This window comes from Triturus cristatus, chromosome 2_2 (genome assembly GCF_964204655.1).
Source record: "Triturus cristatus chromosome 2_2, aTriCri1.1, whole genome shotgun sequence".
NCBI lineage: Eukaryota > Metazoa > Chordata > Amphibia > Caudata > Salamandridae > Triturus > Triturus cristatus.
The window spans coordinates 1010358976-1010375521 of NC_140582.1; the positions used below are offsets into that span (position 1 = coordinate 1010358976).

The 16546-nt window shown below is 43.4% G+C and overlaps 1 protein-coding gene across 2 annotated transcripts in view; it reads right to left on the reverse strand.

Moving 5' to 3' along the window:
* The window catches only part of PPP2R2C (protein phosphatase 2 regulatory subunit Bgamma), a 577160-nt gene that overhangs the window by 257504 nt on the left and 303110 nt on the right, over positions 1 to 16546 (reverse strand). For both annotated transcript variants that reach the window (XM_085642445.1, XM_085642444.1), the window contains one exon: positions 6224 to 6336. In XM_085642445.1, coding sequence (XP_085498571.1) covers positions 6224 to 6336 — 113 coding nt within the window. The remainder of the gene's footprint in view (positions 1 to 6223; positions 6337 to 16546) is intronic.

Genomic DNA, 16546 nt, shown 5'->3' on the forward strand with positions numbered 1-16546 from the left:
TACTTTTAATATTAATCCTGTCAAGTAGACGGTCCAGAACTACTCAACCAATAATTTTAGCTGCGGAGTCTAAGATGGATATCGGGCGATAACACTTAACATCATGCATTTTTCCTTTTTTAAAATGGTGACAATTATTAATGAGCGCCACGACCTGGACACGCCCTGGCTACAGGCAGAGTTGAATACTGAGGTGAGGACCGGAGTTCAAAACACTGGGTCCTCCCGGAATAAATCAAGTGGAATACTATCCAGTCCCGGAGTCTTCTTACATCTACTGTCTACAATTGCTTTAAAAACCTCATCGTCTTTAAAAGCAAGGTTAGGACACAGTGGAATCATCAGCACAGAAGCATCGTCAGCCTTGCAGTCAGTAGAATACAACCCAGAGAAATGCGCCAACCAAACCTCGGCCGAGATATGAACTGTTCCTGTATCTTGGGATGATATGGGAGATAAAACAGACCGCACAGCTTTCCAGAAAGCTTGTGGGTCTTTAGATTGGCAGGCACCAATAATGGACTCCCATTTCTCCTCTTTCATGGCCAATTTCCTTCTCTTAATTGCTTGCTGATATATCGTTCTACTGGCCACAATGGCATTCTAATCTCTGGGGGATTGCTTTAAGGCCCTACGCAAAGAATCATTGGCTGCTCTACATACTTTGTCAAATCAAGATTTAGCATGACAGCGTGGATGGGCAATGGGTCTAAAAAGCATCTCTTTTATCCTCAATAAAAGATTTGAAACATTAGTTAAGATGAGAGCCGGATTACAAAGTATGGGGTTGCAGCTATTCACCAGTGACATAATATTCTTGAGGTTCGCAGTTCGCCATACCAGCCTACGCCCAGCATCCTTACTAGATAGATCCTGGGAAGACATTGACTTAAATTTATGATGCGCATTCGGCGACAGTAGCTGCGCAATAATGGGGTTATGGTCGCTATAGATCTGAGTAAGAACCTCACAAATGTTAATAATTAGAGACATACTCCAGGAGGTAAAAATATGATCTATGCTGCTCGCAGAACCCCGCCCTATGAAAGTTGGGATATGAGGGTCAGTAAAGTTAGGGACCTTGTTGGCCAGACCCTGTTCGGACAGGTGGGAAAATAGGACCTTCCCCCCTAGTCTCCATCACATTACGATCAGTTTCTCGAACAAATAGATCAAAAGTGGTTGGAGATAGAGACGGCGGGTGCCCCAGTTTGGCATTGAAATCACCTGCCATCATCACATTAAGGGGGCATTCAACCCGGGCCTCTTTCTCCACGAGCATATCAATCACTGTAAAGAGTCGTTGAAAAGTGCAGTCGCCCTTACAAGAAAAACTATTATTGTAAAAGTTTACCAAATAGATCTTATGGTTTTCATTCCAGCTAAGGCAGAATGCCTGTGCCTCCCCCTGATCCAGAAAAGCGATAAAATAGAACAGCCAATATTAACTTTAAACCTGGCAGTAAGTCCCCCTTTTGCTCCGCCCGCTGGGGATGGAATCTCAGGCAAACTAAAGCATGTAAATCCATCAAAAACTATTTCATTCACCTCCCAGGTCCCCTGCATAAAAACTATATCTAAATGTAGGGTAAAAGATTGCCATCCTTCAATCGAGATTTTGGAGGTTAAATCATCAATGTTCCAACTTAAAAAGTGTATACATGCATTATTTGTTGCACCTTTAACCATGGATGCGCTCTCATCAGACCCTTCGGGAAAATGGTTCTGTACAAGATTGTTGGTCAATTGGACAACAGGAGTTGGGCTCTAAATAACCGCACCCTTTTCCGGAGCGCCGGAACATCATGCTCCTCACTCAAGCATCGATCAATGTCCTCCAACCCAGCAAGGACTGTGAATCTATTATTCAGGGGACTATCAATTGAGGAGGAGGTCTTGGCAAAACACTGTTTTGTGTGATAGATCCGTCAGAATTGCGGGGTGGGTAATCAAGATGCTGATAAGAGAAACCAAGTGGCACTATCTTAACAGAACTAGTTTTAACCATTCCTACACTTGCTTTATGCAGTATTTCCTAGACAACCATAGGATTATGGAGGTTAACTACAATAACATCGCCATTGTACCCTTATCTTCCCCCTACACGTCTTGCCAACAATATCTCTTTAGATATGTCCCAATTACCAGGAACATTGCTGTTTCAACCAATGTATAGATTTGTCATGATGGCCTAAATGAGAAAACTAGATATGTGTTTCTAAATGTCATGTTTTACCATTTCATAAATGAAAGTCTTATTTGAGAGCCTTGTTTTTAGGAACCTTGCATACTAGTCAATGTCAGTCTCGTTTGCAAATTGGTTTGTAACCATATGACATCTACAATCATTAGGAAGTGTGGGTCACCTAACTTAATCCCACAAGGGGCAGAGAATCACAATGTAACATAATTCAGACACTGCTTATATGGAACCTTCCTTGCAGCATAAACCTACGGTGGCATCAGACTGGGATTCTTTGCATTATCTAATGAGATTTCAGACGAGATGAGAAAATGACTCGGGAGTTGATCAGATTAACTGGGTTCCCACCAGGGGATTTCATGTAAAGTGAGTTATAGAATGCACACTGCTACACATTTCATCCAAAAACTATACATCATTATATAAATGATAAGGTACATAGCAGAAATTTCAACAACGCCATACATCGCAACACCTGTTGGGTTATAGTACTCTTGTGTGCACATTGTCAGGTACTACAGAGCTAATTTAGAGGAGCCATTTTTTGTACACCAGGAGCATTGAAAGAACTAACCCACGTGCCTTCTGTACAGAAACAACCATGGACAGTGGGTAGATGTAAAAAGGGATATTTCGTAAGTTGTATTTTTGAGAGGATTTTAATTTTGCTACAGAATTGCATTTTTAAGTCCATTCCATGGTCTATTCTAGAACTCCTGAAACTAATGACTTTGTATGTGGAGGGGAACATCTGACTCATTAGTCCAAATCCTAAAGAGAGGTGTTGGGAAATGGCAATCTCTGAGGCTCTGGAGTCACTCTTCTGACTGCTGTTTTGTTGGCTTTAGAATTCTAAGCACTTTACCACTACTAATCAGTGATAAAGTGAATGTGCTCTCCTCTGCAAACATGGTAATACTGGCTCATACCCAATTGGCATATTTAATTTACTTATATGTCCCCAGGAAAATGCACAACAGGTGCCGAGGGCCTGTAAATTAAATGCTATAGTGGGCCTGCGGAACTGATTGTGCCACCCACAGCAGTAGCCCCTTACCCATGTCTCAGGCCTGCCATTGCAGGACGTGTGTGTGCAGTTTTAAACTGCCATGTAAACCTGGCAAGTTAAACCTCATGCCAGGCCTAAACCTTCCCTTTTTATACATATAAGTCACCCCTAAAGTAGGACCTTTACAACACAGAGGGCTAAGTGTAATGTATTTAAAATGTAGGACATGTACTTTTAGGTTTTGCATGTCCTGGTAGTAAAAACTCTCAAAATCGTTTTTCACTACTGCAAGGCCAATCTCTCCCATAGGATAGCATTGGGATTACCTTATAACATTTTTAACGGTAATTTCCAATTATGAAGAGATAGATCTTTTAAGTTTGGTGTCTCTGAAATCACAGTTTGAAATCACAATTTATGGTGAAGCCAGATTATAAATAGCAATTCTGAAAATTCCACTTTTAGAAAGTTGGCATTTTCTTACTTTAGCCATTTGGTGTCTGCTGCCTGTCTTTGTTCAGTCTGGGTTGGGTGACAGCTGGGATTTCTGTCTTCCCTCTAGAGAGCTACCCACAAAGGGAGCTTAAGTGTGACTTGATGGGCCCTCCTGGGAGATGTTGGGTACAGCCTCACGCTTACACATGAACAGGCTGTGTCCTGTCCACACACAAATGGACACATACACTTGTGTAGTGAGTCTGGAGCCAGAGCAGGAAGGGAAAACCTCTGTAAACTTGGAGATGGGTATAAAGTGCTGCAACTATCAGCAACCACGCATCGACACCGTTGCACTGATCAGAACTGGCGCATCTCCCTCAACGCCGAGGCATCACCACTGATGCACAGACCATGGGCATTGCCTCACTGACTGAGTGGCACATTGCCTCCAGTTTTCAACACATCAACCGACTTTACTCGGTGCTGACACATCACCTTCTTTCCAGCAGTTTGATGATGCTTCTCACATCTCGACTCCATCGATGACACATCTAAGGTACTTTGCAGCAGGCCAAGACTGGTCCCTGTATCTGACCCGTGCTCTATTGTGGTTTTCCTGAACATTTGGATTTACCCCAGTCTAGCGCGACTAGATAGCCCCAGTTGGTGCTTTACGCTTTTAAGCACTACATTTTCATTTATCCTTTAAAAATTCATATCTTTGGTTATGCTTATTGGATTTTTGTCATTGTGGTCTTGTTTTGTTCTTGAAAATCTAAGCCGTGTTTCTAAACTGATGTGGAGCCTTTTTGTGCTGTTTTCACTATGCTACTGGCTGAAGTGCTTCAAAAATATTTTACCCATTGTCTCTTAAGTTAAGCCTACCTGCTCTGTGCCAAGCTACCAGAGAGTGAGCACAAGTTAATTTATGGTGTGTATCTGGTTCCTGCTTGGACAGGGTGCATGTCTCTACCAACTAGAAACCCAATATAAATGCAGTACGACTTTTAAGTCAGAGAGATGTAAAATAGGCACAAGGAGGTCTGTTCAGACACTCACACAGGAATGCCTTTAATCACCTACCTTGATGGCTGACCTCAGCCTGCTACACTTCAGAAAAATCCAGCAAAATATAACTAAATACATGGTATAACAAAAGTAATGAGTGAAGAACTTTGAATAGGGACATACACTTCACCTTTGATTCAACATTTTCTACCCTGGCCTATGCTGATAATGCCCAGACTGTCTACCTGGTCCAAATGTAGCGCACTTTGAAGGTCTTAAGGCAACTTACAGTGCTTTAGAGCAGGAGCCTCCAACATTTTCTGTAATAAGAGCTACTTGTGTTCAATGAAAATCATTCCGAGCTACTATTAATATTAGTGTTGTACTAGTGACCACATCAGTCAAGATTACATTAGTAGCCGCAATAAATCAAGATTAACTGTGGTGATCAAGCAGGGTTACCAGCAGTAATGTAAAAAAGCTTTATCCATTTGGAATGCCCTTACCAGGAAAACACAGAACAGCCATATCTGAAGTGCCCATGGCACCAAGGTAATAATATAAGTAATAAGTCTCTCCAAAGCTTCATAATGTATCACTCAAATACCAGCTAATTTGAAAAAAACAACTATTCTCTCAACACACCAGCTTAAGAGTCCTGAAAAACACACAATTGCATCTCATATACACACCTTTCAATTTTGGTATACAAGTATTAATTCAACCAGGAAAATGCTTTTAATTTAATAGATTGGCTGCATAAAGTAGAGCTACTTAGATGTAGCTGGAGAGCTGCCAGTAGCTCACGAGCTACTTGTTGGAGAAGCCTGCTTTAGAGGAATATTGTTCAAGACTACTAGAGATTTTCCAAAATATGTATGATAAGATGACACCATGTGTAACAGTTTAATAGTTGATCATGTTTAATTAGCAGCAGCTGCTACTGTAAGAAAAAGAACATTTATATCTAAAGTTTAATTTAGAAAAGTTTTCTCTCAATAGCTGACATGTTCTCATACTATTACAGTCCTTTTTCCTCCGATTATACTGGCCATTAAGTATTATCCCTCTTGCTATAACCCCTCGTTTATGAGTCGAGCCCATAACATGGGGAAAGGACATTTAAGGATTAGAATTTCCCTCAAGTGCAGTTAATAATGCTGTAATATAAGATCTTTTTATTCCTTTTTTTTATCACTAAAATAACAGAATATTTTCAAACAATAACTTGTACTTAGTAATCCCCTCAATGTCTATCCCAAGCATCACACAATCAAAGTTATGCATGATATTTTGACAAACCGTGGTCCTACATCAATATTCTCTTGACTCCAACCCAAATTGTTCTATCCACCCCACATTATTCATTTTCAGAATTTCTGGGGCTAGTTCCTACTATCATACTAACAAAACCCAAACATTCTATAACAGGGCTTGGAGTCTTAAGGAAAGGCTTTAGAACTGTATTCATGGTATTTATGGCATATACATGTAAAATATCACTCACTCACTCACTTACTCATTCATAATGTCACCTGCCATCCTTTTTGTCCATAATATCTCACCTGTAATGATGTCACTGTAGAAAGATCTTTAACTTTTCCCTCTTCATCTTTCAAGTTGTATCCTTCTGGTCTCTTATCACGTTCACTAATTTTCCATAATTTAATAGTTTTGTCTATAAAGAAAAAATCACACATTAACCATAGCTAATTTTACATCAATGTGAACAAAGGCAATTAGAATACATTTTTAGCTTTAATAATTTAATTTAATGTGAAAAAGTGCCAGTACTGGAGGTTTTGATAATATATGTTTTTTACATTACAACTTACATTATAACATGTATTATTGAAAATATTGTTTTTCTATAGAACACAAGCATCCTTTTCACAATTAAAACAATTTCAAATAGCTATTTTATGCATTGATTAGAGCTCCTCTACTATGTAGGCAAATGTATGCCACCCCTTTAACCATTTCAGTTTGGTTTGGAGTGTACATAAATTTAATATAGACATCTTGGTGAAGTTAGAAAGGGTTCCCTGAAAACCAATCAAATATATCAACCACGGAGAGCTATATGCACAGAAAAGGAACTTAGTTTTCTTCATTACTGCATCCTACATAGCATTATTAGCTTATTTTTGTAGCATGTTGATCGCCAAATCAAGGTTGTCCTCCATCTCAATCAATTCTTCATGATCATTTTTACTACTTATGTTTCCATTCTCATTTAAGTAGTTTATTTTGGGGGAACTCCCCATAAAACATACTATGCATATTCAATCAATTATTCATATACAAAGATATTAAAACTTTGCTGTAAGAATGCTTGCCTCCAAACATAAAACCGCATTTTTCAGTCCATGTTACATTTTCTTAGGCACCAGGAATCATACAAGAATCTACTTACTCCAAAGACAATAAAGGTCTTGAGTGTTCACCTTACAAAATCTTAGTGCTGCTTGGTAGCGCCCCATACCCAAATTAAGGCATATTTGTCAAATCTATTTTATTCTGCCCCTATGTTAATTGGGCAGAAGAACAGAATATGCTCCTTTGTTTCGGGCAAACGTGGGCAAAATGGGCAGCAGGCGGAGTCCTTGGTGCCTGTACTCAGTCGCCGCTGGTGCAGGTAAATTCAGTGGGGTGGTGGAGCGGGGTGGTAGAAGATGACAGACCACAGAATACGTTTTATTTATTTATTTAATTTTACCTATTCCATCGTCTGTCGACTTCCCCCCTTTCCCACCCCGCTCCGCCCCCACCTCACTGCACTTACCTGCACCAGCCGCCGCTGCCTGTACTCCATTTCCCTAAAATATTGTTGGTGGGTAAAATCCGCAGCCTAAATTTGATGTATAAAGTTATGACATATTATGGGACTATATCATCCATAATGGTTGCATGTTTGCTCAGAGAGTGTGTGTTGAACAGCATGCATGAGAGTGAGTTTTGTTGTGTGGGTTTGTGGTGGCATGGGGTGTTGGGTGTGGTTGTAGGTGATGTGGTTGGCTTGTGTGTGGGGCGGAGTGTGGGAGGCTACATGAGACTAGGCAGTGGAAGCAGGTGAAGGCTCCTACAGTGTTGTATGGCGCGGTTTGGCAGTAGCATGGCAAGCGGCATCCCAAGTCGATCTATCGAAGTAAGGCTGCAGAGTATTGCTCGGGGGGTGATCAAACTGGGGTTTCTAGGGCTGTCACAGTATATGCGCAGACCTGTGCAGACAGGTTTGCAGTGGTGTGCCAGCAGCACGGTAGTGCAGCAGCCGCCATTAAGTAGGTCCTAGGAGGAGTGTGTGGGGTGGTGGGCGGGGCTTCTACGAGCAGAAAGAATAGGCGGGAAGGTAACGCAGGAGAAGCAGGTAAGGAGCAGGGGGAGGTGGGAAAAATGCACGGGACAGGGTAAAGGGGCTGAGGGGCCTAAAGCAGGGGTACAAGTGGGAAGGAGAAAAAGGCACCAAGAGAAAACTGTACAAAAATAGAAAAGTCACAAAGAGAAAGCTACACAGACATAGAAAAGAGGCAGAAAGAGAAAGCTGCATAAAAATAGAAAAGAGTATCAAAGAGAAAGCTGCACAAAATAGAAAGGGGCACAAAAGAGAAAACTGCAGAAAAAGCGCAAAGAAAGCTACACAAAATGGGAAAAGGCACAAAAGAGAGAATGCACCAAAGAGAGGAGGGCACGAAGGTGAAAGTTGTAAAAGAGAGCAGAAAACAGGCACTAAAGTGAGGATGGCAGAGAAAGAGCGAGTGAGAGAGAAGAGAGGTGGCTGGGTGAGGAGGAAGAAGGAGGAGATAGCGCAGAGAGGGTGAGGTGGGAGCCTCGAGGCGAAGGCCGGGTCTGAAAGGGCCTAGGCTGGTTGGAGGACCACTCCCCGGTAAGTGGGTGGGGAGCTGGGCCTAGGCACCTAATTAAAGGGGGGGTAGAAGAGTACTACCCGGCATTTGAAGAAGAGGTCTTACAAAATGATTCTGTATGATGGTCAATGTATTAACTTTTTAGTGACCCCAAATCTCAGCTCCATAAAGTACAGCAGCTTGAGCCTGGTGATGTATAATTATAAGGTCGGAGTCACTAATGCTAATGTAGTAGCCTTGTGCATTTTTAGAACAGCAGTCGCCCTGTGCTGGATTACCAGGCTGCCTTTAATAATATGCTGGGATCACAACATATTTGCTGACATTTTAAAAGCTAGATAATCAAAGCTATCAACTCTTTCTAGAATAGTATTCTCCAGTTTCAGTTTCCCTCTGTATGATTTGAGTGTGGTAAATACTATGTATGTAGTTTTACTCATGTTAATCTCCAGCCCCTTACGCTTGCAAAAATCAGCGAATGTATCACGCACATTTTGTAATCCCATTGGAGTTTGGAAATCGACAGCATGTCAACAGCGAACAATAGGGCAGGGATTTTGTGACCATGTAATTTACGAGAAATATTCACACAATCATTTTGGTATTTGGTGACATCATTAATATACAGTGAGAATAAAATTGGAGCAAGTACACATCCCTGCCTGACTCCTCTTTGTATGGCAATGTGTTGAGTTCATTTGCCATTTTCCCCCAACGAACCGGGGCATAATTGTCAGAGTGAAGTCTTATTATTGATAGCAAACACTGTAGCACACCCATAGCCTTTAAGACTAACCCCAGCTCACACCTCGGCTCAAGGCCGAAGGTGGCCCTTAGATCGACAAATGCCACATACAGATGCTGCCTCAGGAGAGTCGCAAATTTCCAATGTAACAAGGTCAAATCGAAGACCTGATCCAACGGCATTGTTTTCTTTCTAATACCTGATTGAAAATGGGACAGAATCTGATTGTCTTCCATCCAGTCATGCAATCTCTCTAAATGTTGTTTGCAAACCACTTTCTGTATATTTTTAATCAGAAGAAGCGGTCTATTTATTTTAAAGGTTTTATATAGCGTGAACAAGACCCTTGCGGGTATCAGAGCGCTTTACAGGGGTAGAAATAAGAAACAAACGAATACTGAAAGTCAAACATTGAGTCTTGATATACAAATAGCTGTAGTGGTAATTAGATAAAATGTTCATGTGAATAATTGGCAGGTGCATTTATTTTCCCCTTTTTATAAACCAGAGGCCTTTTCAGTCTTTAAGCATTCTATGGCCTTGAGACTGTCTGTAAGGGAGAACTTGATTGGCAAAAGTCACTAGTCTCCGCAGCAGGAATGTGATGTTATGATAGTGGCAACAATTATTAACGCCTTACCTAGAAACGGTGTAAAGTTTTAAGAAGTGTAAAAACCAAACCTGCGGTTCAAAATGGGTTTCCACACGGTTGTAGTTGTGAAAGTTGCTGTGCCCAATAACGTGCCAAATGAAACGGTTGTTATTATTCGTTCCCGCCTCAAGAAGGATCTGCCTGTTAGAATCTTTCCAGATATTCTTTGATAGGACCTGTGATTGTTAGTAGAGTTTCAAAGCTACTACAATTGCAGGTCTGCTGTGTGTTTTGGCAGCTGTCACTAGGTTTTACAGTCCTTATTAAATCAAGAGACCTTGGCCTTTTTCTTGCCAAAACCTACCCTGTTTACCTTAGAGAAGAAACCCTTTGGAATTTGGAACAGTTTCTGGGGCAAATCGGCTATTGAAATTAATTCCAGGTCTAAATGTTCATGAGGGCCAAGTACAAATGAAAATATATTATATATCTTTGCTAGGACCCTGCTGACATGCAAGTACTCAAACTTGTTTAACAGCCCGCTTACCTGTAGGATGTACTCAATATACCATCGAAAGCCACACCCATCAACTGAAGGTCTGAAACCTCTGAATCCCTGAGGGATTCCTGTACATGTTCAGTTATATCAGCTTGGCTCTTGGCCCTTCCCTCATTCATTCCAGTACCCAAGCTTAAGGTGGCCCTCAGTCAATCATTCTCTTTTCGTGGGGATGCAACCTGGGGTACTACTGACCTAAAGAGTTGGTTTGTTCCTACTAAATTAATTGGACCCCCTCTAGTAAATGGCTGACATGCAGATGGTAGATTAAATTTAAATTGTATCTCTGAGCCGTTAGCTGAAGTAGTGCGCTGGTCAGCGTCAACTAAACCAGTCACAAACTCTGCCCTTGCTAATATTATTTTAATATTATTTGTATACAATTGTGGGTTTCCATTGGAAGAGAAATACTTTGGTGTCTATTATATCAGGGTGCACCAAGGAATATTGTGGAGATATCCTGCATATGGAATGTTGGTGTGGGACTTGATGATGTAAAAAAACATTGGAAGTCATGGGAGTACTGGGAGGAGGCGGATGATGAGAGGACTGTTGCTGGAGGTTACTGGCATGTAAAGATATGCTTACAAATAAAGAAGCTTGAAAAGAAACCACTCTACGTGTTGTTACTACAGATTTTGCTGACGAGCGATTCTGCGCAGGGAGCAGACACTTGATAGTAACCTCCACCCCTGGAAAAGTGGTGTTATATGGGGCTAACGGCACTAAAGGAAGGTGGCAGCCTTGAACTGTGAGTTTTGATGCACACTTATGGACTAAATGAGTTGTTCCTCTCAAGACACGACGTGAAGATAGCACTAATCATTTACTAAATACTTTAATGTTTTAGAACAGGTGTGGCAGTTAGGCTCCTGTAAACCACTGGGAAAATTAAACCATTGATGGTTCAGGGGAACGTAAGGCTTTCGTGTTGAGTGAAATATTGGATGTGGAGTAATGCGAGAGGAGTGAAAGAAGCTACAAGTACTGCAAGAAACGTGAAAGAAGATACAAGTACTTTAAATTTGAATTTCAATTGAAAGATTCAGCAAAACGCCTCAAGTGCATTTTCCTCACGCAACCGCTTGAGCTACTGCTTGAACTACTGGTTGGGCACTCAAGAGCGTGTTACATTCCTCTTATCTTACCTCTACGCCAGAGGTCTTCAAACTTTTGGATGCCGAGACCCCCCTGTCAACATTTTGAGGCGTAAGGACCCCCTCTTGACAAAAATGTCTAAACCTGTTGACTAAATTGCGTGGGATGAAAATGTAAATAAGGTTATGTGATGCCGCGTATTTTGGGATAGCATTGCTTCATTATTTTGATATTTGTTACACACAGTAACGCTGAGGAAAGATTTCACCCAATCAGTACCCATTTATAACCAAAATACAGCAATTATCATCAGAAAGATTTCAAGTCAACCTTTGTGAAGGGCCTTCCACTCTGCAGCAATACGTGCTGCCACATTAGAAGCTCACCTGGCCCTGACCGGAAGAAGCAGGGGTCCCTTAAAACCCTGGCGGTTTTGTGTAGAGTTAAGCCTTTTACCCATGCAGCTTTCCTCTCACCCCCTCCCTTCCATCCCTCTCTCCTCTCCTAACCCCGGATCCCTCTCTCACTTTGCAGGTCATTTTCTTTCACCCCCTTTTACAACTTCTGAACTCTCCCCATTCAACCTCTCACTTCACCTTTAATCACCTCTTGCCATTCTGTCCTTTCACTGCCCTCATCTCTAACAGTCTCTCACATTTATCTCATGGCCTCTCTGGCCCTGTCACCTCCCGTGCCCCTCAGCACTTCTCATTCACCACGTCTCTTCATTCAAATTTTTGTCTATTTGTATCTTACACCTCTCCAGTCCCCCCATTCCTCTTTCACATCTCCCCTTTGTTCTAACAGAAGCCCTCACCTTTGGATCACACTCACTTCTTGCGTGTCCACACTTCTCTTCGGCAATTCACATTTCTCCTCATCCCTGACCTCTTCAATCAAATTCTCTCACTCCCTTGCTGTCCTCTCTCATTTTGGGTGCGGATGCAAGTTCAGAATGGGATGAATGAATGTATGATTACTGATGGGCTTGTTTGAGTGAGTTGCATATTGAGTAGTGAGGGGGACAGGTGAGTGAAGTGTCACATGAGTGCAGGATGAGTAGTGTACTCGTGTGACTGCAGGTTGAGGTATAGTGTGAGCAGGACAAGTGCATTTTGAGAGCAGAGTGATCACTGTGAGTGCAGGGTGAGCAGGTGAATGGTGCAAGTGCATGGTGATCAGTGTGAGTGCATTGTGATCGCTGTGAGTGCAAGGTGAGCGGGTGAATGGTGCAAGTGCATGGTGATCAGTGTGAGTGCATTGTGATCACTGTGAGTGCAGGGGGAGCGGGTGAATGGTGCAAGTGCATGGTGATCAGTGTGAGTGCATTGTGATCACTGTGAGTGCAAGGTGAGCGGGTGAATGGTGCAAGTGCATGGTGATCAGTGTGAGTGCATTGTGATCGCTGTGAGTGGAAGGTGAGCGGGTGAATGGTGCAAGTGCATGGTGATCAGTGTGAGTGCATTGTGATCACTGTGAGTGCAGGGTGAGCGTGACAATGAAGGGCGAGAATGAGGAATGAGTTGTCTGAATGCAGGGTGCATTCCCAGACCCATGAAGTAACTCAGCATGTTATTGACGGGGCGTAGACTTTAAGATCTAAGTTAAACTATTGTGGCATTAATCGGGGATCGAGGGTGAAGGAAATAAATAATGTGCTGATCCTGCAACAAACTTCCAGTCCTATGGTTAGGGTTGCCAGCAGATTATTTTGGTGGCCCAGTCGGTACAAAAAAAAACAGTCACCTAAAGCGGTATTTTCAGCGCTTATCTGTGCATACTTCCCAGGGCCGGCTTTAGTGCTGGTGGTGCCCTGTGCAACCATGTTTGTTGGTGCCCCCCACAATGACCACCCCCACCACGGATTCTCTCACTAGCACCCTTTAACAGTGACCAAGTCTCCATAACCCCACACTCTCAGATGCATTGAATTAGTTATATAGTGCCACTCATACCAGTGTAGGGTGTCCGAGCACTTTGCATCACACACACATTACACAGAGACAATCAATCATAAGTGTGTAAATCAGTGTATAGGAAATGTTACATAAGCCAAAGGACTAAAAGTATAGGAGTCACATGTCATCCATACTGGTAGGCAGTATAGTTCAAGAGTGCTTGGTGTGGAGAAGCACAAACTCAGAGTCGAAAAAGAAACAGCATAGTTGGGAGTTTCCTTTAATAATAAGAATTGATTTCTAGCCAAATTAACCCTTTTTGCAACATTAATCAACATCAATGATCTAATAATGTATTCTTTGTAGTGTGCATGCTGTTCTAGGATGAAAGTTAATAGCTCACTGTTCTCTATTAGGACTTTAAGTTATAAATTGCAAGTAACAAAAGGATGTCTCTTTTGAAAGCAGTAACCTGCTGATCTCTTCACATCATACGCACTCTGTAATCTACTTGGTACACGTTCTTTGCAGCAGGCATATTAACCCTCTGCACTAACATCACCCAAGTCAAAACCTCAACTATACAACATTCTGATCTCTCTCCAGGAAGGTAATTAATCACACAAGTTATCTTGACATTTATGTGAGGCCTGGTAATTGCCGGGAAAGAAACGCTGCAGCAGGTGCTTCAAAAGCACAATAAATTTTGACACACGGCGCCCCCAGGAAGCCAACTTTGTATTCCTTTCCATGAAATGCATTCTCACACTACGGCAGTGAATGTAAAATCCAAATGTAAGGAATAGGCACAGTGGGGACCCAGGGGGTACTGGAACCAGCAAAAAAACCTAAGCCTCTGTAAGCAGTTTACAAAGGCATGTTAAATGGTCTTTAAAGACCTGTGAAAAAACACGGGGGTGCCGGAGATAGGAATCCAGACACTGCCCAGCTGAGCCCCCAGCAGCTCAAGTTTCACTGCAGCAGCCCGGGCTGAGACACAGGACGGGGGGAAGGGGGGGGGGGGCTGAAGCCCTTGGGCCTGGGCAGAAGTGTGACTGGGAAGGCGCGACCCCCTTTGCATCACTCCACGGCCCCCCTGGGGGTCGCGCCCAACAGTTTGAAGACCCCTGCTCTACGCTCTAGTGCTTTGCTGTACTAGTCACGGCTGCCTGAGCCACAGCTTCGGTTCGTAGGCAAGCGCATTCTTCCCTCGTGCTGCAGCTACACGGTCCCTGAGGAAATTGCCTAATCCGGGGGTCTACTGAAACAGAAATCCTATCTGGGGAGAGGACTCAGAACAAATATAACAAATAGAGTACTACAAAAGGAAAGTGTACAGAGTGAAGAGACCCTAAGGAAAAATCGGATTCCCATGACTCACCGAAGTGATCAGAATCATCATCTGGGTATCCTTCCTACCATCCACTGCACCTCTTTATCATAGAGGACATGCTTGTGGATTATATCTCAAATGGGTCATGAAGGAAGGACAGAAAGAAGAGAGAAAAAGCCTCTCAATCCAGGCGCGGTGCGTCCATTGGGGCGTGGGGACGTAGCCCCCCCCGCCCGCGCCCGCAGCTCCCTCCTCTGTGAATGTCAGTCAGCATGACGTCGGATCGTGGCCGGTCTGGCGTCATGTTGACTCACATCATTGTCAGACGCCTTTGGGAAAGGCAGCACAAGTGCGCATGAGTGGGCATGGAGCTTAATCTTTACTCCGTGCCCAGTCATGCGTACTTGTGTTTTGCTGCCTTGCGCATGCCCATTAGGAGCCCCTCGGTCTCCTAATGGGCAGGCGGCGGGCGAGGAGTAGGCTGTGCCGTCAGCCAATACTGGCGCTGCTGCAGCGCCAGGATTGGCTGAGGGCCGGGTTGCCAGTCACTTGCGTCACGTGGACGTGGTGTTCCGGACCGTTTGAAGGGGCAGAGAGGCGCCAGCGCGGGCCAGGAGAAGAGGCGGTCACCGGTCAGGTAAGTGTTTTTTAATTTTAGGGTGGTTTGGCTGGGTTGGGGTTGGTCAGGTTTGGCTGGATAATCTGGCCGGGTTGGCGCCTCGGCAGTGCTGGGCTTGCTTGCAGTTTTGCTGGTACTAGTAATGTCGGCCTCCATGTTTAAGACTGTCTTTGCTCTGCATTGCTGCCAGGGCCTAAGTTCGATCTTGGCAGAGGGCCTTTTGCCTCTTGGGCTGCAATAGCTCTCTGGTGTTTCTTCACTTATCAATGTTGCCTTGGATGTCTTTGGTAATTGGTTTACTCCTGGGCTCCTACCGCTTCATGATTTTTTAGCCGACACACCTTCAATGGAGACAGTGCTCCAGTCCCTTCTGGCAATTGGGAATTCCGTGCTCCTCTAGTTTTTGCAAACTAAGCTGGCTAGTGTGTACCTCGTGACTCTTCCAGTGCTCCGTTACCTGGATTTCAATCACCTGTCCTGAACAATATCCCTGTTTGTTTGTACCTTGATGGAGTTCTAGGGAAGTACTCATACTGTTCCTACCCAGGGACTACAGTGGGGTGTTAAGCAAGCAGTAGAGTAGCAAGGATGCCATAGGCTCAAGTGTAAGCAGGGGAAATGGCCCCTTTGCTGTTGGAGCGATTAAATCCAGCAATTACTAGGGTTTAATGGCCCTTTCAATCCCCTAGTGCGACTGCACCTGCTGCACCCATGCAAGGTGACATTGAAAGGGATGGAGCAGAGCAGTCGATTCTCAGGTCTGCTTCATTCCCCTGCTGGCTACGGTTCCCTTTCCTTGTTTTAGGCATTTATTCTTTACACTCTCCATCCCCTCAATCTACACCATAACAATCTAATTTCAAGAACTGCCCAATTTCTTAGACTCTGTGTAGTATTTGAATAATGTCTGCATACTCACCATCACACTGTGTTTGACAGAGCAGGGTCCATTCAGGCCCTGTGCTGTCAATCATATTCGCACTATTGTGTGCATTTGTACAAACACAGTCATCATGACAGTACCCTGGCAGTGCCAATTAAAAAATCCATGGTAAATATCCTCGACAATGCACCATTTGCACACTATTTTTACCCCCCAAAATTGAGGGGGTTCTACCTTATGACGGTCGGGCTTGCTCGCCGTGCGAGCACACCAACAGCCACTCATCCCAAACCTTTAC